Here is a 25,680-nt window from a genome sequence, read left to right as displayed (position 1 = left end):
TGATGACAAAGAGTGAGCCAGAAGTGGCAGAAGGACATTCCAGGCAGAGGGAACAGCAGATGTAAAGATCCTGAGGCATGAGACACTTCATCGAATGAAAAGAAATCCAGTATGGCTTGTCCAGAGAGTCTGGGGGAGAATGGTTTCCAGTGAAACTGGAGAGCATACAGATGCCAGAAGGTACAGGGGAAGCACCCAGGAACCCAGACCATTCTGGAGATTTGGGGTTTATCCTCAGAGTGGCAGAACAATATGGAAAATTTGATGAAAAGAGGGACATAATCAGATTTGCATAAAAAGTAATCCTTACTATGACAATGAATTGAGGTGGTATGAGAAGGAAGGTACAGTTGGGGGCCCATGCAGAATCAGGGAAGGCATGCTGGGGCCTTGAACTGCTGGTGGCAGTGAGGATGGGGAGAGGTGGACAGATATTTCAGACTGGAGAGATACATTAAACAAAACATTATAATGAGTTGATCAAAAGGGCCAGGGAGAGGAAGTGTCAACGTTGGGTCCAGGATTTTATTTCGAGAAGTAAAGACACCATTATATATGAAAATAGTTTGTATACTATAAACCAATGAAAAATTGTTAGATTCAATTATCTTTTAAAGCAGAGCTTGCTAAGCAAATAAAAGTGTATATAAGATTTCATGGAATTCTAGCACTTCAATTTGGCCCTGCTTTCATGTGGTTACTGTTAGTGAGGTTTCCCTGTTCTTACTTTTCTTCATGCTGTATAGACCCCAAAATATTTTAAAATTAAATGTTTGAAATTATAAACTGTGAACAAGTCAAAAATAATATTGGAAACTATTGTTTTTAAAGCATACATGGTATATTAATAACTGTTATGTTTTTATAATATATTTTTGAGATATAATTCACACACCATTGAATTCAGACTTTTAAAATGTAAACTTCAGTGGGTTTTAGTATATTCACAGAATTGTGCAACCACAACCACTAGCTAGTTCCAGAATATTTTCATCACCCAAAAAGAAATCACCTACTCATCAGCTGTCATTCCTCCTTCCCCACTTCCCTGGCTCCTGCCAACAATTTTTCTGTCTGCAAATTCACCTATTCTGGACACTTCAATTAAATGGAATCACATAATGTGTGGCTTTTAGTGACCAAATTCCTTCAGTTGGCATAATATTTACAAGCTTCATCCATATTATAGCATGCATGAGTAGTTCATTTCTTTTTATTGCCAAATAGTGTTCTATTGTATAAATACCTATCACATTTTGTTGATGAATGCATCAGTTGATAGACATTTGGGTTATTTCCACCTTTTGTATTAGGAGTAATGCTGCTATGAACATTTGTGTACAGGTTTTTGCATGGATATGTTTTCAATTCTCTTGAGCATACACCAAGGTGCAGAATTGCTGGATTGTGTGGTAACTCTATGTTTAACATGTTGAGGAAATGCAAAACTGCTTCCCAAAGTGGTTACATTATTTCACAATCCCACTGGCAAAGTATGAGGGTTCCAATTTTTCTACATCCTTGCCAACATTTGTTATTGTCTGTCTTTTTAATTATCACCATCCTAGTGGGTGTGAAATAGTATCTCATTCTGGTTTTGATCTGTAGTTTCCTAATGACTAAGGATGATAAACATCTTTCATGTGCTTACAGGCCTTTGTGTATCTTAGGAGAAATGTCTATCTGGGTAGGTACTTTGTCCATTTTTAAATTATGTTATTTGTGTTTTGTTGTTAAGTTGTAAGAATTATTTATATTGTCTGAATACAAGTCTCTCATCTAATATATGATTTACAAATACTATCTCTCATTCTTTGGGTTGTTTTTCACTGTCTTGATGGTGTCTTTTGAAGCACAAAAGCTTTTAACTTTGATGAGTCTAATTTGTTTTTTTTTTCCCCTTTATGTTATGTTGTAACGTCTCACAGTTGTCTTTAGTGACAACTAAACTAAACGGCCTTTAGTTTGTATGTTAGATTTCTGAGAACAGTATTCAAACTGTGACAGTCAAACAAGAAGACAAGTGGATAGAAGGAAGAGGAGGAGGCCACATAGGGCCAAAAATACTAGCGTTCCTTCTTTAATGCAATGTTTACAATGTTTTATACCTACTTATCATTTTACAAAAACATATCTGTATGGTAAAATAGCATCTTCTCTCTTCCTGTTACATAAATATTGAGGGGCTGGAGATAAATGGTTTCTTTTTCCCTCATTTCCCCCTTATCCCTAAACATACAGGCTTTACCTTTGTCGATGAAAATACTGATCCCATGTGGATTAAATAATTCTTTGTCAAATCCACCACTGATTTCTAGTGCTTGTGCCCTTGGGTTTTGTTCATTCAGATCCATCAAGAAGATTTTTCCTGGTTCATCTGGTGCAAAGTTTGGCAAGCTTGGATATTTTAATCCCTTTTAAAAATAAAGAACAAGTGTGCACACATATACATATCAAAACAATATTTTCATATGGAATTTAAAATCTCAAAGCCAAATAAAAATGTTCAAAGTTCTAAATTTCATTTAGATTTCTGGGATTTTTCACTCTGTCAGCTGTTTCCATGATCTGATCTGGGATGTTACTGATGTCATCTAAACATTGGTTATGAACACAGAAAGAACCATATTCAAGATAAGGAAGAGTATTTAATTTAGAGAAAAGGAGTTAAGCCAAAAAATATAACAGAAGAAACTAGGCTGTTACTTTGTGTGAATCCCTTCACATGCCTGTACCTCACATTCCTCATCTATAAAATGAAGAAGTTCAAATACATGATGGTAAGATTATTTCTGGTCCTGGTATTCTATAACTAACCTTCTTCAAAGCAGAGGGAAGGGGTGTACAGTTTAATTGTATCCTTCCCATTCCTACAATGATTATATCATGTAGTGGCAAACAGTATAGCTGGCTAAGAATTAACATAAGGATACCAGTCTTATATAGTTGACTATTTTTGACCTATTTTGCTCCTATAAGTATGTCTGAAAATTCTGACATGAATGCTTTACTCAAATATCACAAAAAGTTTATTCCAGTAACTTGGACAGTGGTCCTTTCTACTATTAGGATCAGGTAGCTATCAATCAACAATAGGCATCCTGAATGCATGAAGCCTTTGCTGCATCTGAGTCCACTGTGACAAACCTTGGGGTTGGTTTATTCTACACCAGTTACAAAACAGTCCACTTCCTCTCCATGTCCCCTATCTATCACTGGATATATATCAATATCAATAACTTTATATCTTCTCTGCTAACTTTATCTTCTTTTATAGTCTATTACAATTCTCTCTTTCCTATTTCACCTTGTCTTTCTGCCTCTTTCCCTCTCCCTGTCCTTTCTACACACACGTACACATACACTTATAATACTATTACTGGCTCTTCCACTGAGCCCTCTTGAGGTAGTCAATCTTTTCTGAACAACCCCAGCTATATCTTCAAACTTTTTTTGAACAGTCCTTCTATGCCCAAATCGTATGTCCCAATGTTATCTGGGGGAAACCTGGCTTTTCCCAGACAACACTGGCACTACAGAAGCTCATCAGAGGAGGCACTGTTCCCTCTTTATTCTCCTTAAGTCAGCACATCTGGAGAAGGGATTGGCATGTCCCTAGCCACAAACTTCTGCTTCCAGATCATAATTCTGTCGTCATCAATAGCTACACCCTTTGCTTCCTTATCACATTCTGTTTCAACTCCCTTTGCCTTAGTCTAGCTCTTATATAGGGCAAGTCTAAAATCAGGTTGAAAAACTCCACAACAAAGTCACCACCCCAACTTCAGCCAGACATTTAGTACTGTTTATTGATTTTTTTTGCTCATTATGATAGGCAATCTATTGGATTTCCTCATGTCTCACTTCTAAGTTTATTTCATTATCTTCTAGAGTAGGGGTCCCCAACCCCTGTGCCATAGACTGGTACCGGTCCGTAGCCTATAAGGAACTGGGCCTTACAAGGAACAACAGGAGGTGAGCTGCGGGTGAGTGAGCATTACCACCTTAGCTCCACCTTCTGTAAGATCAGCAGTGGCATTAGATTCTCATAGGAGTGCAAACCCTATTGTGAACTGAGCCTGCAAGTGATCTAGGTTGGATGCTCCTTATGAGAATCTAATGCCTGATGATCTGAGGTAGAACAGTTTTATCTTGACCATTCCCCACTCCCCCTCCACGATCTGTGGAAAAAATCGTCTTCCACGAAACTGGTCCCTGGTGCCCAAAAGTCTGGGACCACTGTTCTAGAGCCCATCCTTTCTTCCTCTTTATTATGAGTGGATGACTTTACTTACTACGTCTCTGAAAATGTCATGTCATTTAACATGAATTTCCTATAATTCTTTCCTTTCTGTCCCAGTAATTCTTCTTCAGTTTTATTCATTCTCTTTCTTTCTCTCTCTTTCCTCAAGTAAGAAATGTCCCTCCTCTGTTCTTAGGTTAAATCCTTTACCTGCTTTCTTGGTTTCCTGTTCTCTAGGGTCTGTCTCTAGAGATTACACCCTCTCTCTGTTGCTTTACCACTCATTTTTCATAACAGCTTCTTCTTTGGCCTAAAAAATTACAAGGTTTCCTTCCTTGAAATAAATATTTTCCTAACTTTACTGCCTCTTCATATATGCATTTATCTCTCTTCCCCTCACCATCAAATTTCTTAGAAACATCACCTGATCTTATTGCCTAATGTAAACTGCTCCAACTCTCAATTCCCTGAAGTTAGTATTCTACTCCCACCAGTTTGTAGAAATACCCTTATAAAGATCATATAAATGGTCTCCAAATTACTTTATTTTGATAACTTTTCTACTTCTAATCTGCTTCTCTGTGGCATTCGACACTACAGTATACCTTCTTCTTTCTTATCAAAACGTCAAAAGTAGAGTTCCCAGATAGAAATCTTGCTCCTCTTCCTGACTCTTGGATTTCTGCCTCCTTCTGTTTTTATCGATCCCTCCTCCCCTCTCACTCTATGCTCTTTCCTTGCAGATCTTATACATAAAGATTCAGGTATTTCCTTTATATCAAGGACTTTCAAGTCTGCACATTAATTTGTAACTCTGTAACTCTAGCTTGCATTCCCAACTTCCTCCCAAAGGGCAGCTCAAAATCAACTAGTCAAAACCAAAATCAACATTCTCCCCTCGAATCCATCCTCTCATTTATATCTATTCTTCTCAGTTAAGGACATCACTATGCTCCCCAACATCAGACCATAAAATTCAATTTTCAATCCACTCTTTTCCCCATAATCAATTTATCACCAAGCTCAATGGCTCAGATAATAGTAGTACTGGAGAAAAAATTTTATGTATATATGTATGTGTGTACATATATATATATATATATATGTATGTGTGTGTATATGTATGTATATATATATACACACACACGTTAAAAATAAAAAATATATAATAATTATATATATATAAATATATTAGGGGCATCTAATCTCACATCTTCCCTTTCACATGAGGGAAATGAGGCCTAGAAGAGTGATTTGCCTAAATCACTCAGATCATTTATTGTTCAGACTCTCTCTGCCACACATACAGAAAGGTTTGGAAGTAAACAATATTGCTCAGGAAGGCAGCTCAAGACAGAACACAATGGCAAGTACCTTGGTAGCTTGGAGAAAGGTGGAGCATAGCCAGCTAGTGGAAAGACTGGATGTTACAGAAATAAAATAATCTGATAGATAGATAAGGGCAGGGCACTGCAAACAAGCTTGGTCTAGATTAAGTGTGATGATCAAAGAAACACTTCTGATAAATGGCTTCACATTCACCTAGTTTTCTGTGTAAAGCAGTTAGGTAGGAATTTGTGGCAGCAAACCAACTGTGTGTTAATGACTGTAAGCAATTCTTTTCATACCATTCACTGGTGAAAGTGATGAAAATCATCATCTAGACATGCAGGAATCTTATTTTTCCCAACAAACTACAGGTATATGTGGACAATCAATGAACTCTTCCACTATCCTCATCCACCACCACATGTACTCAGTAAATATTCGAGGACTTGCAAATGCCTGGTAGTATGTTCAGTGTTGGACATGTCAATACATGCTCCAAAGTCTTGAGTTCAAGGATCTTGAAACCTAGAGCAAGCACATAAGTATGGTGTGGTTTATAACAGCCTAAACTCAGAGGATGTGAGGGAATATTCAAGAGGGAACATTGAAGAGGCACCTCACCCCACAAGAGAGTGCCAGGGAAGACTCTCCTGAGGAAGTAAAGTGCCACCACAATGAACCCTCACAAAGAAGTGGGAGTTAGCTGGCAAAGTGTGAAGAAGGGAGTAATCTTGGAGTCAAAGAGAAGCATGTCAAGTCCCAAGGCAGGGAAGAAAATATCCTGTTTGTCATCCCTAAATAGACTAGAAATATCTACTGCACAGAATTATTCTCCAAATCAGCAACTTCCAAACATCTTCTAGGATGGCAAAAAAGGGTAAAAGGAGAAACCAAAAGAACAAGGTCCTGAATTTATTATAGTGCAGAATGATTACAAACAAGCAAACAACATAATCCTTATCCTATAAGTTGTTTGTTCATTTACAAAAGGAGATCCAGTATTTAAAGCTTCATGTTAACATTTCTCATAAAATTATTTGTGATGAAAATATATACTTCCTGTATAGCAATGATTCAGAACTTTTAGTTCCAGTGAAAATTAAACAAAAAGAAAAGAAAACATACAGTAGGAAGGACAAACATTATTTCACAACAGCAAATAAATCTCCTAGCTATAGAATAATCACTTTTAGTGGTGTATTTGGCATAACATTGAAAATTTAAACTGAAAGGAGGCTTCTAAGATGGCAGAATAGGAACAGCTCCAGTCTGCAGCTCCCAGCGAGATCAACACAGAAGACAGGTGATTTCTGCATTTCCAACTGAGTACCTGGTCCATCTCATTGAGACTGGTTGGACAGTGGGTGCAGCCCATGGAGGGAAAGCCAAAGTGGGGCACGGTGTCGCCTCACCCAGGAAGTGCAAGGGGTCAGGGGATTTCCCTTTCCTAGCCAAAGGAAGCCGTGACAGTCTGTACCTGGAGGAACAGTACACTCCTGCCCAAATACTGTGCTTTTCCCACAGCCTTCGCAACCAGCAGACCAGGAAATTCCCTCCCGTGTCTGGCTCAGTGGGTCCTACGCCCACTGAGCCTTGCTCACTGCTAGCACAGCAGTCTGAGATCAACCTGCAATGCTGCAGCTTGGCAGGGGGAGGGGCGTCCACCATTGCTGAGGCTTGAGTAGGCGGTTTTGTGCTCACAGTGTAAACAAAGAGGCCGGGAAGCTTGAACTGGGCAGAGCCCACCACAACTCAGCAAGGCCTACTGCCTTGCTGTAGATTCCACCTCTGTGGGCAGGGCAAATCAGAACAAAAGGCAGCAGACAGCTTCAGCAGACCTAAACGTCCCTGTCTGACAGCTCTGAAGAGAGCAGTAGTTCTCCCAGCATGGCATTTGAGCTCTGAGAACAGACAGACTGCCTCCTCAAGTGGGTCTCTGACACCCATGTAGCCTGACTGGGAGACACCTCCCAGTAGGGGCTGACAGACACCTCATACAGGCGGATGCCCCTCTGGGACAAAGCTTCCAGAAGAAAAATCAGGCAGCAATATTTGCTGTTCTGCAGCCTCCACTGGTGATACCCAGGCAAACAGGGTCTGGAGTGGACCTCCAGCAAACTCCAACAGACCTGCAGCTGAGGGGCCTGACTGTTAGAAGGAAAACTAACAAACAGAAAGGAATAGCATCAACATCAACAAAGAGCACATCTACACCAAAACCCCATCTGTAGGTCACCAACATCAAAGACCAAAGGTAGATAAAACCACAAAGATGGGGAGAAACCAGAGCAGAAAAGCTGAAAATTCCAAAAACCAGAGTGCCTCTTCTCCAAAGAATCACAGCTCCTTGCCAGCAAAGAAACAAAACTGGATGAAGAATGAGTGTGATGAGTTGACAGAAGTAGGCTTCAGAAGGTCAGTAATAACAAACTTCTCCGAGCTAAAGGAGCATGTTCTAACCCATCGCAAGGAAGCTGAAAACCTTGAAAAAAGGTTAGACAAATGGATAACTAGAATAAACAGTGTAGAGAAGACCTTAAACAACCTGATGGAGCTGAAAACCATGGCACGAGAACTTCCTGATGCATGCACAAGCTTCAATAGCCAATTTGATCAAGTGGAAGAAAGGATATAAGTGATTGAAGATCAAATTAATGAAATAAAGTGAGATGACAAGATTAGAGAAGAGTGAAAAAAAACGAACAAAGCCTCCAAGAAATATGGGACTCTGTGAAAAGACCAAATCTACGTTCGATTGGTGTTCCTGAAGGTGACAGGGAGAATGGATCCAAGTTAGAAAACACTCTTCAGGATATTATCCAGGAGAACTTCCCCAACCTAGCAAGTCAGGCCAACATTCAAATTCAGGAAATAAAGAGAACATCACAAAGATACTCCTTGAGAAGAGCAACTCCAAGACATATAATTGTCAGATTCACCAAGGTTGAAATGAAGGAAAAAATGTTAAAGGCAGCCAGAGAGAAAGGCTGGGTTACCCACAAAAGGAAGCCCATCAGACTAACAGCAGATCTCTCAGCACAAATCCTACAAGCCAGAAGAGAGTGGGGGCCAATATTCAACATTCTTAAAGAAAAGAATTTTCAACCCAGAATTTCATATCCAGCCAAACTAAGCTTCATAAGTGAAGGAGAAATAAAATCCTTTACAGACAACAAATGCTGAGAGATTCTGTCACTGCCAGGCCTGCCTTACAAGAGCTCCTGAAGGAAGCACTAAACATGGAAAGGAACAACTGGTACCAGCCACTGCAAAAACATGCCACATTGTAAAGACCATCAATGCTAGGAAGAAACTGCATAAATTAATGGGCAAAATAACCAGCTAACATCATAATGACAGGGCCAAATTCACACATAACAATATTAACCTTAAATGTAAATGGGCTAAATGCCCCAATTAAAAGACACAGACTGGCAAATTGGATAGAGTCAAGACCCATCTGTGTGCTGTATTCAGGAGACCCATCTCATGTGCTAAGATACACATAGGCTCAAAATAAAGGGATGGAGGCAGATCTACAAAGCAAATAAAAACCAAAAAAAAAAAAAAAAAAAAGCAGGAGTTGCAATCCTGGTCTCTGATAAAACAGACTTTAAACTAACAAAGATCAAAAGAGACAAAGAAGGCCATTACATAATGGTAAAGGGAACAATTCAACAAGAAGAGCTAACTATCCTAAATATACATGCATCCATCCAAGATGGCCGAATAGGAACAGCTCCAGTCTACAGCTCCCAGTGTGAGTGACGCAGAAGACTGGTGATTTCTGCATTTCCAACTGAGGTACCGGGTTCATCTCACTGGGGCTTGTCAGAGAGTGGGTGCAGGACAGTTGGTGCAGCACACCAAGTGTGAGCCGAAGCAGGGCAAGGCATCACCTCAGCAGGGAAGTGCAAGGGGTCAGGGAATTCCCTTTCATAGCCAAGCAAAGCTGTGACAGACGGCACCTGGAAAATCGGGTCACTCCCACCCTAATACTGCACTTTTCCAATGGTCTTAGCAAACAGCACACCAAGAGATTATATTCCGCACCTGGCTCGGAGGGTCCCATGCCCACAGAGCCTTGTTCATTGCTAGCACAGCAGTTTGAGATCAAACTGCAAGGGAGCAGTGAGGCTGGGGGAGGGGTGCCTGCAATTGCTGAGGCTTGAGTAGGTAAACAAAGTGGCCAGGAAGCTCGAACTGGGTGGAGCCCACTGCAGCTCAAGGATGCCTGCCTGCCTCTGTAGACTCCACCTCTGGGGGCAGGGCATAGCCGAACAAAAGGCAGCAGAAACCTCTGCAGAAAATGTCCCTGTCTGACAGCTTTGAAGAGAGTAGTGGTTCTCCCAGCACGCAGCTGGTGATCTGAGAAGGGGCAGACTGCCTCCTCAAGTGGGTCCCTGACTCCCAAGTAGCCTAACTGGGAGGCACACCCCAGTAGGCGCAGACTGACATCTCACATGGCCAAGCACCCCTCTGAGATGAAACCTCTAGAGGAACAATCAGACAGCAACATTTGCTGTTCAGCAATATGCACTGTTCTGCAGCCTCTGCTGCTGATACCCAGGCAAACAGGGTCTGGAGTGGACCTCCAGCAAACTCCAACAGACCTGCAGATGAGGGTCCTGACTCTTAGAAGGAAAACTAACAAACAGAAAGGACATCCACACCAAAATCCCATCTCTACGTCAGTATCATCAAAGACCAAAGGTAGATAAAACCACAAAGATGGGAAAAAACAGAACAGAAAAACTGAAAATTCTAAAAATCAGGGTGCCTCTCCTCCTCCAAAGGAATGCAGCCCCTCACCAGCAATGGAACAAAGCTGGACAGAAAATGACTTTGACAAGTTGAGAGAAGAAGGTTTCCGACAATCAAACTTCTCCGAGCTAAAGGAGGAAGTTCGAACCCATGGCAAAGAAGTTAAAAACCTTGAAAAAAGATTAGACAAATGGCTAACTAGAATAACCAATGCAGAGAAGTCCTTAAAGGACCTGATGGAGCTGTAAACCATGGCATGAGAACTACATGACTAATGCACAAGCTTCAGTAGCCAATTCGATCAAGTGGAAGAAAGAGTAACAGTGATTGAAGATCAAATGAATAAAATGAAGCAAGAAGAGAAGTTTAGAGAAAAAAGAATAAAAAGAAATGAACAAAGCCTCTAAGAAATACGGGACTATGTGAAAAGACCAAATCTACGTTTGATTGGTGTACCTGAAAGTGACAGGGAGAATGGAACCAAGTTGGAAAACACTCTGCAGGATATTATCCAGGAGAACTTCCCCAACCTAGCAAGGCAGGCCAACATTCAAATTCAGGAAATACAAAGAATGCCACAAAGATATTCCTCGAGAAGAGCAACTCCAAGACACATAATTGTCAGACTCACCAAGGTTGAAATGAAGGAAAAAATGTTAAGGGCAGCCAGAGAGAAAGGTCAGGTTACCCACAAAGGGAAGCCCATCAGACTGACATCTGATCTCTCAGTAGAAACTCTACAAACCAGAAGAGAGTGGGGGCCAATATTCAACGTTCTTAAAGAAAAGAATTTTCAACACAGAATTTCATATCCAGCCAAACTAAGATTCATAAGTGAAGGAGAAATAAAATACTTTACAGACAAGCAAATGCTGAGAGATTTGGTCACCACCAGGCCTGCCCTACAAGAGCTCCTGAAGGAAGCACTAAACATGGAAAGGAACAACCAGTACCAGCCACTGCAAAAACATGACAAATTGTAAAGACCATTGAGGCTAGGAAGAAACTGCATCAACTAATGAGCAAAATAACCAGCTAACATCATAATGACAGGATTGACAGGATCAAATTCACACATAACAATATTAACCTTAAATGTAAGTGGGCTAAATGCTCTCATTAAAAGACACAGACTGGCAAATTGGATAAAGAGTCAAGACCCATCAGTGTGCTGTATGCAGGAAACCCATCTCATGTGCAGAGACACACATAGACTCAAAATAAAGGGATGGAGGAAGATCTATCAAGCAAATGGAAAACAAAAAAAGGCAGGCTTTGCAATCCTAGTCTCTGATAAAATAGACTTTAAACCAACAAAGATCAAAAGAGACAAAGAAGGCCATTACATAATGGTAGAGGGATCAATTCAACAAGAAGAGCTAACTATCCTAAATGTATATGCACCCAATACAGGAGCACCCAGATTCATAAAGCAAGTCCTTAGAGACCTGCCAAGAGACTTAGACTCCCACACAATACTAATGGGAGACTTTAACACCCCACTGCCAATATTAGACAGATGAACGAGACAGAAGGTTAATAAGGATATCCAGGACTTGAACTCAGCTCTGGGCCAAGAAGATCTAATAGACACACACAGAACTCTTCAGCCAAAATCAACAGAATATACATTCTTCTCAGCACCACATTGCACTTATTCTAAAATTGACCACATAATTGGAAGTTAACATTCCTTAGCAAATGCAAAAGAACAGAAAGCACAAACTGTCTCTCAGACCACAGTACAATCAAATTAGAACTCCAGATTAAGAAACTCACTCAAAACTACACAACTACATGGAAACTGAACAACCTGTTCCTGAATGACTACTGGGTAAATAACGAAATGAAGGCAGAAATAAAGATTTTCTTTGACATCAATGACATCAAAGACACAATGTACCAGAATCTCTGGAACACATTTAAAGCAGTGTGTAGAGGGAAATTTATAGCACTAAATGCCCATAAGAGGAAGCAGGAAAGATCTAAAATTGTCACCTAGCCCATTTACATTTCAGGTTAGCATTCTTATGTGTGAATTTGATCCATCATCATGATGCTATCTGGTTATTCACAATTAAAAGAACTACAGAAGCAAGAGCAAACAAATTCAAAAGCTACCAGAGGGCAATAAATAACTAAGATCAGAGCAGAACTGAAGGAGATAGATACATGAAAACCCCTTCCAAAAATCAATGAATCCAGGAGCTGCTTTTTTGAAAAAATCAACAAATAGACCACTAGCAAGACTAATAAAGAAGAAATGAGAGATGAATCAAATAGATGCAATAAAAAATGATAAAGGGGATATCACCACTTATCCCACAGAAATACAAATTACCATCAGAGAATACTAAAAACAGCTCTACACAAATAAACTAGAAAATTTAAAAGAAATGGATAAATTCCTAGACACATCCACCCTCCCAGGATTAAACCAGGAAAAAGTTGAATCTCTGAATAGACCAATAACAGGCTCTGAAATTGAGGCAATAATTAATAGCCTACCAACCAATGAAAGTCCAGGACCAGACGGATTCACAAATTCTACCAGAGGTACAAAGAGGAGCTGGTACCATTCCTTCTGAAACTATTCCAATCAATAGAAAAAGAGGGAATCCTCTCTAACTCATTTTATGAGGCTAGCATCATCCTGATACCAAAGCCTGGCAGAGACACAACAAAAAAAGAGAATTTTAGGCCAATATCCCTGATGAACATTGATGCGAAAATCCTCCCTCAAAAAAATACTGGCAAACCGAATCCAGCAACACATCAAAAAGCTTACCCACCATGATCAAGTCGGCTTCATCCCTAGGATGCAAGGCTGGTTCAACATACACAAATCAATAAAGGTAATCCATCACATAAACAGAACCAATGACAAAAAACACATGATTATCTCAATAGATGCAGAAAAGGCCTTTGACAAAATTCAACAGCGCTTCATGCTAAAAACTCTCAATAAACTAGTTATTGATAGAACATATCTCAAAATAATAAGAGCTATTTATGACAAATCCATAGCCAATATCATACTGAATAGGCAAAAACTGGAAGTGTTCTCTTTGAAAACCGGCACAAGACAAGGATGCCCTCTCTCACCACTCCTATTCAACATAGTGTTGGAAATTCTGGCCAGGGCAATCGGGCAAGAGAAAGAAATAAAGCGTATTCAATTAGGAAAAGAGGATGGCAAATTGTCTCTGTTTGCAGACGACATGATTGTATATTTAGAAAATCCCATTGTCTGAGCCTCAAATCTCCTTAAGCTGATAAGCAACTTCAGCAAAGTCTCAGGATAAAAAAATCAATGTGCAAAAGTCACAAGCATTCCTAGACACCAATAATAGACAAACAGAGAGCCAACCATGAGTGAACTCCCATTCACAATTACTGTAAAGAGAATAAAATACCTGGGAATCCAACTTACAAGGGATGTGAAGGACCTCTTCAAGGAGAACTACAAACCACTGCTCAACAAAATAAAAGAGGACACAAACAAATGGAAGAACATTCCATGCTCATGGACAGGAAGAATCAATATCATGAAAATGGCCATACTGCTTAGGGTAATTTATAGATTCAATGCCATTCCCATCAAGCTACCAATGACTTTCTTCACAGAATTGGAAAAAACTACTTTAAAGTTCATATGGAATCAAATAAGGGCCCGCAAAGCCAAGACAATCCTAAGCAAAAAGAACAAAGCTGGAGGTATCATGCTACCTGACTTCAAGCTATACTACAAGGCTACAGTAACCAAAACAGCATGGTACTGGTACCAAAACAGATATATAGACCTATGGAACAGAACACAGGCCTCATAAAAAACACCACACATCTACAACTATCTGATCTTTGACAAACCTGACAAAAACAAGCAATGGGAAAATTATACCCTATGTAATAAATGGTGCTGGGAAAACTGGCTAGCCATATGTAGAAAGCCGAAACTGGATCCCTTCCTCACGCTTATACAAAAATTAATTCAAGATGGATTAAAGACTTAAATGTAAGACCTAAAACCATAAAAACCCTATAAGAAAACCTAGGCAATACCATTCAGGACATAGGCATGGGCAAAGACTTCATGACTAAAACACCAAAAGCAATGGCAACAAAAACCAAAATTCACAAATGGGATCTAATTTAACTAAAGAGCTTCTGCCCAGCAAAAGAAACTATCATCAGAGTGAACAAGCAGCCTACGGAATGGGAGAAAATTTTTGCAATCTACCCATCTGACAAAGGGCTAATATCCAGAATCTACAAGGAACTTAAACAAATTTACAAGAAAAAAACAAACAACCCCATCAAAAAGTGGGCAAAGAATATGAACTGACACTTCTCAAAAGAAGACATTTATGCAGTCAACAGACATGAATAAATGCTCATCATCACTGGTCATCAGAGAAATGTAAATGAAAACCACAATGAGATACCATCTCACGCCAGTTAGAATGGCGATCATTAAAAAGTCAGGAAACAACAGATGGTGGAGAAGATGTGGAGAAATAGGAACGCTTTTACACTGTTGGTGGGAGTGTAAATTAGTTCAACCATTGTGGAAGACAGTGTGGCAGTTCCTCAAGGGTCTAGAACTAGAAATACCACTTGACCCAGCAATCCCATTACTGGGTATATACCCAAAGGATTATAAATCATGCTACTATAAAGACACATGCACATGTATGTTTATTGCAGCACTATTCACAATAGTAATGACTTGGAACCAACCCAAATGTCCATCAGTGATAGACTGGATTAAGAAAATGTGTCACATATACACCATGGAATACTATGCAGCCATAAAAAAGGATGAGTTCATGTCCTTTGCAGGCACATGGATGAAACTGAAAACTACCATCTCAGCAAACTATCACAAGGACAGAAAACCAGACACCGCATGTTTTCACTCATAAGTGGGAGTTGAACAATGAGAACACATGAACACAGGGCAGGGAACATCACACACTGGGGCCTGTCAGGGTATGGCAGGCTGGGGGAGGGATAGCGTTAGGAGAAATACCTAATGTAAATGACAAGTTAATGGGTATAGGAAACCAGCATGGCACATGTATAACTATGGAACAAACCTGCACGTTGTGCACATGTACCCTAGAACTTAAAGTATAATAAAAAAAACACTAAACTGACAATAGAAAATTTAAGTCAACAAGGAAAAAGCTTTTCTAGACCATTTTGTTTTATCCTTGATTTTGAAGGAAAAATAAAGAAATAAAATCTTGCCCACACAGACTAGCACCAGTTCCAGCAGTGACACCAGCAGCAGTTTAAGGTCCAAATGAGAGCCTCACTCTATTCTACTGTATGTACTTATGAATTTATAAATTCAGGCCACAGTTATTATATGTACCCCTTTTTTGGCCAAAAATATTTAAATTCAAAATCCATGTTCTTTGGTGGTATTTTATTGCCCCAAATGGAATATTAGACATCCAATTCCAGCAATCAGAATTCACATTGAAAATGTGGTAAATATACTTTTTCAAAATCATATCCCCATTCCAAAATGCAATTGATTTAACAAATATTAATATATGAAAATTTTCAACATCTCATAAATACACATTTTTTTGTTTACCGAAATGCTGTACCTGGTGTAACTTCTTGATTATTCCTGTGAAGACAGTATTGGGAATTAAAATGCAGTCTCTTCTCTATTTCTCTTTGAAAGACTTGTTAAGAATGGCAGGGAACCCAAGATGGAAAGTGCTTAGAGTTTTAAATCGAGTAACACGGTTAATATTCGATCCACAAACATTTGCAGAGCTCCAAATAAAGGCAGACATGGTGAGAGGAATACCAGTTAGTGGGAAGATGACTACCAGAGTGGAAGCCCAGTCAAATAGGGCAATGATGAGAATGGATAGCAATAGGACAGAACTGGAGACTAGCCTAGGAATCGAGTGGAAATCAATACACATTTATCAAGACCCTACTGAGTACGTCACTACCCACAGGGACTTGCCCACCATGAGGCAGTCAAAGCTGGGCATTCCTGTGGTGTTCTAATTAGCCCTCCAAAATCCTGTTTTGGCTTTTTTAGTTGACTGGTTTACCCAAAGGTGGGATGAGAGCATAGGGATCCATCTGGCAGCTCCAGAGGACAATATTAATGCACTGTCTATACAGCTATTGACGTGAGCATCAGAGAAGCATGGAAAATACTCACACTGGAGATAAAAGCCAGCCCACTAGGAAGTATATCAATATCTTCAGAGCCATTTTCTGCAAAAGAAGGGTAGAATCAGAAAAATGCATATACAAAGGCTTAAAAAATACATCTCACAGTCCAAACTACAAATATCTTTTGGAAACTTCTTTTAGAAATTGTTGACTTGTTCAACTATTTACTTGGGAAACTATATTAACTTTGGGGAATCTCACAGGCATGCTACTCTATAGTAAAGCTTGAGTCAGACTCCTCAAATATTAAATCCTTTTTTAGAACCCCATTTTCAGGAGAAAAAGGCAAATACCTAGAAAATAAACTCATATCCTAGATTTACTCTTTAAGTAACAATTTACAGGGCATGTCCTGAGAGATTCAGCTTTATCCCCCATAGAAGGCTGCTCTATAGACTCAGTGATAAAATCTGGAAAGTCATAATCGTGAAGGTCTTTTATTACAGGCCTCTCTGCCAAGCATTCCTTCTCTTCCAACATAAAGCCTAAAACACTATATTATACAATCATATTGGGAAATTATTAAGTCATAAATTAATGAGTATAAATGAATATGAAAGATTACTGAGTATTAATATGAAAGTTTAGTTAGATCTTTTTTCTCAGTAAGAGCTAGTTTTCAGCATTTTTTTCTATGGAAAGAGACATATAATAAGTAAGTTTTGACTGAGGACAAGATGAAAAAGGAGCTGTCATGGCTTCTAGTAGGAACTGAGATCTGCATATGACGTGGTTCCGAGTAGACAGAAGTGAGATTGAAGGCAATGGTTATCTAGTGTGGCAAACTATATTCTACAAATACATCAAAACCAATATGTACCACAGCCATTTGTTCTTAAAATGTGATGTTCAGACTCCTCCAGCAAGAGGTAAAGTCTATATTCTCCCCTGTTGAAGCTGGGTAGAACTTTGTAACTGCCTTGACAAATAGAATAAGATAAATGCAATGCCACATAACATCCAAGGCTAAGTCATAGTCATAGCTGCCACTGGCTGTCTCTCTATTTCTTAAGACATGCACCTTGGGAACTCTGGATCAAAATGTAAAAAGTCTGGCTATTGTAAAACTACAGAGGAAAGAGTACAGAGGGATCACCCAAAGTGGAAAGTCAGCATTATCTTTAGCTCAGGCCATAGGAGCTAGAGATGACTCTAGTTCCCAACCTGTGAGTCACTTTAGCTGACGTAAATGAAACAGAGTGGACTGCCTACACTGTGCCCTGTCAAAATTGCACATTCTTGAGCAAAATAATGGTGGTTGTTTTAAGTCATTAAGTTTTGGGGTGGTTTGCTACACAGTCATAGTTATTGGAACATGTGGGGAAATGGCTGCCTAGGGTACTGGGTTACTAGAATGTTAAAAGGCAATGGGGGAAGTATAGGGGAAAATATGAAAAAGAAAATTGCAGCAAAGTCAAAGAAGATGCAAACTGAAATCAATAAAATGGTGAACAATAGGCACTTAGAAGTTGAGAAAGAGTTTATTTTATTCAGTATACTGAAGGTTGAAAGTAATCCCCACCTAGAAATATGAAAATCAAATTAACCAGAACTTCCCATTTCCTAGGCATTGCAGTTAATCAAGATTTACCTATATATGGTACCTCGATAGCTATTTCCACATGAAATGGCATAGACATCAGAAGAATCCAGCAAACTGAATAAAGCCATTTAAAAAATTGCATTGAATACTGGTTGGTTACTTTTCTGGTGTTTCTCCTTCCTCTCTGCACTCTCTTCTTGGTTTCCTTGTACCTTAATCTCATTCCCATCTCTGTCCTAAAGGTGGATATTTTCCAGGATCTGTCTGACCATGGCTCTTTCTCATGGCAGAGCACTCATTTTCCCCAGATGACGCACTCTAGTCCCACATGGGTCATGGCAGATGGCTTCAGTTTCCACCTGGATGCTCTTGAATCCCCAATCTCTAAATCAAGCCCAAAGCTTTCTTCCAAGTTCCAGACCTTTGTATTAACCTGCAGGTTGGACATTTCTACCTGGGTCTTTTATTTCTTATATTCCACAGGTCCCAAACTGATCGGAATGTTTCTCCTTCGAATCTGCTCCATTTCCTATATTCCTACTTCAATGAATGGTGCCCCCATTCCACAAACACCCAGAGCAGGAAGCTTGGAGTTATCTTTGATGCATTCCTTTTCCTTAATTTCCAAATCCAACTGATCACCAGTCATTCAAGCTCTAGGACTTCCTCTTGGATTTCTACAATAGTTTCCCAATAACTCAGCTTTGCTTCCCTGGACCCATTCTCTGCACTGCTGAGAGTCATATTTTAAAATTTAAGGTTGACCTTGTTACCCTCCTGCTTAAAACCTCCCAGAGGCCCACTAGGGCTGGCAGTATAAATCCCAAGCTCTTTGGTCTAGGTCCCAAACATCTTGGCTCCAGTCTCAGTTATTGTGGCCCCACACTCCACTCTACATTGCAGCTATGCTGTGGTACTTACTACTGTGCTGTGAGTAGTTTGTGAAATGGGCCAGACTCATTCACCAGCACATCTGTGCATATGTTCCTTTCTCCTTGCAACACTCAGACCTTCCCCATCCTAATCTTACCTCTACTTGGCCAAGGCCACAGGCTCCCGGAGTTTCGGGGCCACCTTCTCAACCTATGCAAACTTTCCTGGTTTCAGCATCCATTTTATGTATAATATGGTTATCTATGACTATGTCTACATGATCTTTCTCATACTGAGCTGCACCCTTCTGTTTACTTGTTAATTTCCTACTAGATGGTCTGCTTTCTGAAGGCAAGGACTGGGTTTTATTCAGTGTTGTATCCTTATACCCAACATAATACTTCCTTTTCACTGCAGAAGCTCTTAATGAAGCTGGCTGGTTCAAAAAAGAAATAAACACTTTTTGTTTTTTGAACTTTGTCTTGTATTCAGCTTAAACTATTGAAAAGTGGGTGATGATTTCTGAGTCCAAGATATCCTGAATTGTGTTTGGCTCCTCTTCTCTTCCAAACACAATTTTACATGTCTCCTCTGACAGCATAAACCTACTTCAATAACTCACCTAAAACAGAGTGGGCATTTTTCAGACGTGTTGTGCCTGTCTTTATTTACTTGCTCCATCCAGAGCATGGAAAAGCTGGTGCTTTGCACTCAGCAGTGGAAAAGAATTACCACACAAGATTGCACAGTATCACCACCGCTCCTTCCCACCTACACTGTGCCTGCATGACAGGCCCCATGCATCTCAGCAACAATGGCACCTGTGGGAGCAAAAGCCCCCAGGATACCTTCCTCTGAGTCTTTCCCACACACTTATTAGCCTATGCACAACTATCATTAAAACCCCACAGCTAAGTCTAAAATCAGTCTTATGAATAGGTGCCGACTGCTTCTTAGCCTGCCAACCCTACTGCTACTTGGCATAACTTCATTTCTTTACTCTTTTCTTCATTTCTCCAGTCATCCCCTACAAGCACTCTGATAAAGGATCACATCAAAGCATTACTATCAGTTAATTTTATTATCGTCACTTCACATCTTGGAGAGAAGTTTCTGATAGCCAGCTAAGAAAACACATGGAAACTATTATGGAGTAGAAGCATATACTGGAGACATGGGAAGCTATAGAATGGAAAGGAGTGGAAGGGAAGGTACGTAGGTATTAAATACAGAAGCCACCTACTCGATAATCCTGCTCAGTGAAAGCCCTACTGAAGTATTCATATTTCAAGTGCAGCTTTGATTAGATGCCAAGGGCAGCCAGATAACGTCCTGGTTAAAACAATCCTTGACCCTCAAAGCCTTGGAAAAAAAGATGAACGTAACACAAAAAGATCTATGAGATACGATTTCCAGAGAAAGATATATTTCACCTTTCAACTTCTCTTCCCAGAAAAAAATACTGGAGAAGAAAAACAAAATAAGGGTTTCTTCCACCAATAAAATAAACCTCAAAAGTCTGGGTCTTGAAAACACAAGTAAGAATTTTTCTCCAGCTCTGTTACAGCCTACTGTACCCTACCTAAAATCCTTCAGCAGCTTTTCAGGGCTTTATTAAGCCTCTACTCCTCAACTAGTTGTGACTTTTGAATATTATCTTATCCATTATCTTAATTTAAATATCTAGTTTGCCTTGTTTTGATTAACATATATCTAGTGATATTTCAGCTGTTTGCATCTCAGATTTTCTGTTTTCCACTGTTGCAATACTTTCCTGAAGCTTCCAAAATAAAAAATGTGTTGTCAGTAGATCAGAAAGGTAATGTTACACAACCGAGAGTACAAAGGCATAGAAGGAAACGATCTTGGCTCATAAGCTAAGCCCATCACCCCCTAGTTCCAGACCATTGGGCAAGCAACTTAATTCTTCTGTATGTCAATTTCCTAATCTGCAAAGCATAGATAGCAGCATCCACTTTACAAATTGGTTATGAGGATGATGTAGACGTTCGTAAAGGACTCAACAGGCTGCTCATAGTCACCAGGCCTTTGATAAAGCAGCTTTTTCAAAAGATATATATCAGTATTGTCCTACTGACACATGACCCATCATCATTCTAACTTGTTTAGTTCACCAAACATATGCCAATAGACATGAGAAGTAACATGGCATTTCTTTCTTCTGCTCCCAGCCTGCTTCCAACTATTTAAGTCACTTTCTTCAAAATATTTGGATAATCAGAACATTGACCTAAGACTTACAATATTAACTCTAATTTTACCTTCTCAACTCTAGTTGAGTGATACAATTCGAGTCAGACTAGACCTTACCAATCATCTAGTCTAATTATACCTCTTAATTATTTGCAGGCTTATATATTTTGACAGTTATTTGTATAGTGAATATGAATACTACTACACCACAAAACAGTAAACAAATGAGTAAATGTCACATTTCCTTATTTTTAAAATCAAATTAAATCACTCTGATATCCCATTTCACTAAGTTGATGGAAAATCCAATCTGAGTCATTACTGGGTTTCTCTGTTAGGGTTATGAAATCATTTTAGGTGGTGGGTTCTAAACCTAAGCAGAATGATTTGGAAAGGCCACTGGCATTCATTCTACACTACGTATCATCGAATTATTCATTGCCAAAGTTACTTGCCCCTTTAATTTAGACAATTCTGCTACTTCCATGTCATGCATTGACACAAGGTCTTTACCTTAGCTGGAACACAGGGTCCAGCGTCCCTAAAGATACGTTGCAACCATTCCTTCTGAGGTCCTGCTCCTCTCCCAGAATGCTGTCAGCCAGTGGGATAAGGGTCCCCATTATTCAAAGATATCCACATATTCATATCCCTTCTCCACCAGAATCCCTTGAAGGGGCTCAGTTTTTAAAAACAATTCAGGAAAGGCAGTTTCTTCAGTTTCTTCTGCTTTCCAGCTGCTAGCACAAATCACCTCTAAGACTAGGGAGTGCAAGGTTCAGATTACTTTATTTTTTAGAAATTGAGAGGCAAAAAAAGGCAGAAAACTCAAATCAAAAGGGTACTTTTTCTGTATTTTTAAATGTAGCAATAAAATAGAACATCATATCCCAAAATAAGCTATCTCATCACATTCTAATAAATAAGTCACAGTTATTGGCCCTAGGGAGTTTACAATCTGATAGTGAAAGAGAGAACACTGCTAGCTATAATATAAGGCAGGTGGCAGGTGTCATAAGTGAATCGGAGCTTCAGAGTGCTGTGAGAGTTCAGAGGAAGGAGATGAATTTTGCAGCTGATTTCAGTAAGCAGAGACAGAGGAATCAGTAAGTTTGGAGGGAATTTCATAAGCAAAGGTGAGAAAGTGAAAGAACATATTCCCAGAACAGGGAACACAATCTAGCCTGATTTTATTTTATTTTTCTGTCAGCAATGTCAGGAAGAATTGGAGCTGTGGAGCCCAAATAAGCAGTTGTGGCATTAACTAGTAGGTGAGATTAGCCCATGTCTCACGTAGAAGCATGAGGGACAAGCGGGGAACAATGGTTCCTGGATTTTGAACTGAATCTTTTGAGAATGGGGGTACCATACATAGGAAAAGTCTAGAAGCAGAGCTGGTTGTGGGTGGGAGGATGAGGCAGAAAACGACAGAAATGTAAAATAGATTTCAGGTTAGGGAGAGTTTGAGGTGCGGCTACCCTTTAACTGACTAAAAAAGAAGGGCTGCAGTTTGAAAGGTTAGGGACTGGGCCGTGGATTTTTGATGAATTTTTTTAAAAGAAGGTAGGTAGGTTGTGAGGTTCCTTTATTTATTATTTTTTTTAAGACAAAGTCTCGCTCTGCTGCCAGGCTGGAGTGCAATGGCGCAATCTCGGCTCACTGCAACCTCCGATGATGATTCCCTGGTTCAAGTGATTCTCCTGCCTCAGCCTTCCGAGTAGCTGGGATTACAGGCACGCGCCACCACCATGCCCGGCTAATTGTTGTATTTTTAGCAGAGATGGGGTTTCACTATGTTGGCCAGGATGGTCTCGATCTCCTGACCTCATGATTCCTCCCCCTCGGCCTCCCAAGTGCTGGGATTACAGGTGTGAGCCACTGTGCCCAGCCTGCTGTGAGGTTCTTGAGGGGAGGGGCTACGTCATATTGTTTGAAAAAAAATAACACTTGAAGCCAGGAATGACAATAAGGAAAGGGAGGGAGGAAGGAAAGAAGAAAGGAAGCAAAAAAAAAAAAAAAAGAAATGTAACAGAGGACAAGGAGGAGAGTGAAATACCACAGATGGGAAAGGAGAAGCATTCAGTGAGGGGAAAACCAGGGTGTGATCAATGACATTCTTTAGGTAATGTGGAGAGATGTCAGTAAGGAAATGTGCTGAGAAAAACCCACAAAGAATGTCATTTAGCACACCCCTGAAGACCTTGCATGGGGCAGAGTGGACGGGGCAGATGTCCCACTGGGAGGGCTTAAGCAGTGACAGGTAATTAAATGAGCTGGTAGAGAAGGTGTGCTGGCTCCTCTTGGTACTGTCACATACATACCAAGTTCCTCAATAAGGCGACAGTTTTCAGGTTCTACTGGCTCCACTTCTCGAGAGGCATTCATCCTTTCTCTGTAGAAGATAAAACCCAACCCTGGAAGTCAAGGCACAGCATTCAAAATGTACGTTTAAATGTGGACTTCAATCATCTTCATGTTGGTTAACTATCTTTATCATAATTTATGAATGACATAACAAGTAAGTAGGTACCTCTTTTTATGTTTATTTACATAATGTAGACATTATGTGGGTATTTTACCTATATCAGCTAACCTTACCCAATTATTGCTGAAAACTATATAATATGATTCAACATGGAAAACATTCTGCTGCCCAAATAAAAGACATTATTTAATAGTATGAGTAACTGAACAATATTATTAATTTAAATGCACAAAATAGCTCTACTTAATTTTCTGAAGTATCATCTGTTATAAATCTGCACTTAATCCCCTACAGTCTTGCCCTTTGAACTTTTCCTTCCAGACTGCTTTCCCAAAATTCAACAGGGTCTCCTAATTGTCAAACTCTATCACTTTTGCTTTAATTTTTAAATTTTACGCTGACTTACTCCGCAAGTATGTAAATTCATTAAACCAACCACAATTTAAACAATTGGCCGATTTATTTTTCAACACAATTTTCTTGTTTCCAGAGTGAAATGGAATGTTTCCACATTCTTCTAATATCAGGGATAATTTAAAATTTTTATTAAGGTATATTCAGGAAGACTCAATACTTATCTTACAGTCATTTATTTAAAAAATACCCTTAGATCTACTTTATTATTATTACTATTATTTTATGATTCTCCATGTGGTCGCACTGGGAGCAAATGTAACAATAAAACTCTCAAACTGGAAGTATTACTAATAGGCACCAGGCACCTCAACAGATTCTAGACGTGATCCTCTGAGAAGACCAGCTTCTACTAAGAGAAATACATAAACACTCAAAGACAACTGAGAGCAAGCAGAGGCTTTCGATCCACTCATGAATGTATATTATTATCACTTAAAGGTTCTTCTTTCTAGCCCAGTATTGACTTTTCCTGAGACATTTCTAGGCTGGCTATCACCATTGTATCTTCCACTTCAAAAGGTCAAATGCCTACAAAATGCCAGTTACCGCCTGCAGGTTTCAGCTGGCTTGCCCTGCTGTCTGGCCAGCTCTTAAAATCTAGGATAGGTTCCATAATCCAGTACTTCTGTGTGGTTAGCTAGATCTGGGCAATGTCTCAGTCAGCCATAAACATCCAACTGGTAGCCTGATCCTCTCTCCCAAGTCCAGCGTTTCCAATGGACGTCCTTTTTTCCCAAGCAGAATGTTGAGGGCGAGCTGGGAAAGGGGTCATCACGTTCACAAAGTAAAAGGGGGTCATGACCTTCAGAAAGCAAAGTGGGGGATCATAACCTTCAAAAAATAAATGGGAGTAATTCGGCTCGGCAGTCTTTGGAAACTCAAGTAGCTCACTTTCCCCATAAGCGAGTCTCAAGGGGCGGTTTGCTGGGTGCGACGGAGGAGTGAGATTCCAAAGTTGCTCTTTCCTACCCGCTAGGAAGGGGGCGCCAGGCAGCCCCTGACCTCACTTGGAAGAGGAGAGAAAGAGAGTCGAAGACGCCGCGTCAAGATGCCACTCACCTAAACGCCAGGAACATCTCCCCGACTAAGGACAGGCCGACCCCCAGCAGGACCAGCGCCACGAGCTTCCCCATGGTCTCGGGGTGCCCAGCGGGGACTGCGCGGCGCCGAGAGCTCCCGGGGGCGTGGCGGGCGGTTCCTGCCTCGCCTAAGGATTGGGGCCCGCTCGGCCCCGCCCGCGCACGCCTCCCACTCAGGTGAGCGGCCCGGGTGCGGCAGCAGGGCGCTGACGAGTCCCGCCCAGCCCCACCGCCCGGGTTCAAGGCCACCTTCACGCACACGATTCCTTGTTTTTTGGGCAGAAGTCAAGGCTCAACGGAGAGGGAGCCCGGGACCGAGTTGTGGTGGGAGTTTGCTCCTAACACCCGCGAAATCCTACCTCAGTTCCTCAGATGGCCTGAGGGGGAAACCGGAGCTCCAGTTCAGGGCCGGAACTCCGGACTTCTGCAAGGCAAGACGTGAGGCGACACTGAATTGCTCCCGAGACACGGGAAGGGCGAAGGTAATCGAAGCGAAGACCTTTAACTCATCTTCTCCAGA

The 25,680-nt window shown here is 40.4% G+C and overlaps 1 protein-coding gene across 1 annotated transcript in view; it reads right to left on the bottom strand.

Moving 5' to 3' along the window:
- Nucleotides 1–25,239, bottom strand: part of PON3 (paraoxonase 3) — a 35,333-nt gene extending 10,094 nt beyond the window's left edge. The window contains exons 1-4 of the mRNA XM_055269980.1: nt 25,141–25,239; nt 23,501–23,571; nt 16,536–16,591; nt 2,249–2,414 (exon numbers count right to left, since the gene is read on the bottom strand). Coding sequence (XP_055125955.1) covers nt 2,249–2,414; nt 16,536–16,591; nt 23,501–23,571; nt 25,141–25,214 — 367 coding nt within the window. The 5' untranslated portion in view covers nt 25,215–25,239. The remainder of the gene's footprint in view (nt 1–2,248; nt 2,415–16,535; nt 16,592–23,500; nt 23,572–25,140) is intronic.
- Nucleotides 25,240–25,680: the final 441 nt, after the last annotated feature.

This window comes from Symphalangus syndactylus, chromosome 3 (genome assembly GCF_028878055.3).
Source record: "Symphalangus syndactylus isolate Jambi chromosome 3, NHGRI_mSymSyn1-v2.1_pri, whole genome shotgun sequence".
In the NCBI taxonomy this organism is placed as follows: Eukaryota; Metazoa; Chordata; class Mammalia; order Primates; family Hylobatidae; genus Symphalangus; species Symphalangus syndactylus.
This window is presented reverse-complemented; position numbering and strand designations above follow the sequence as displayed.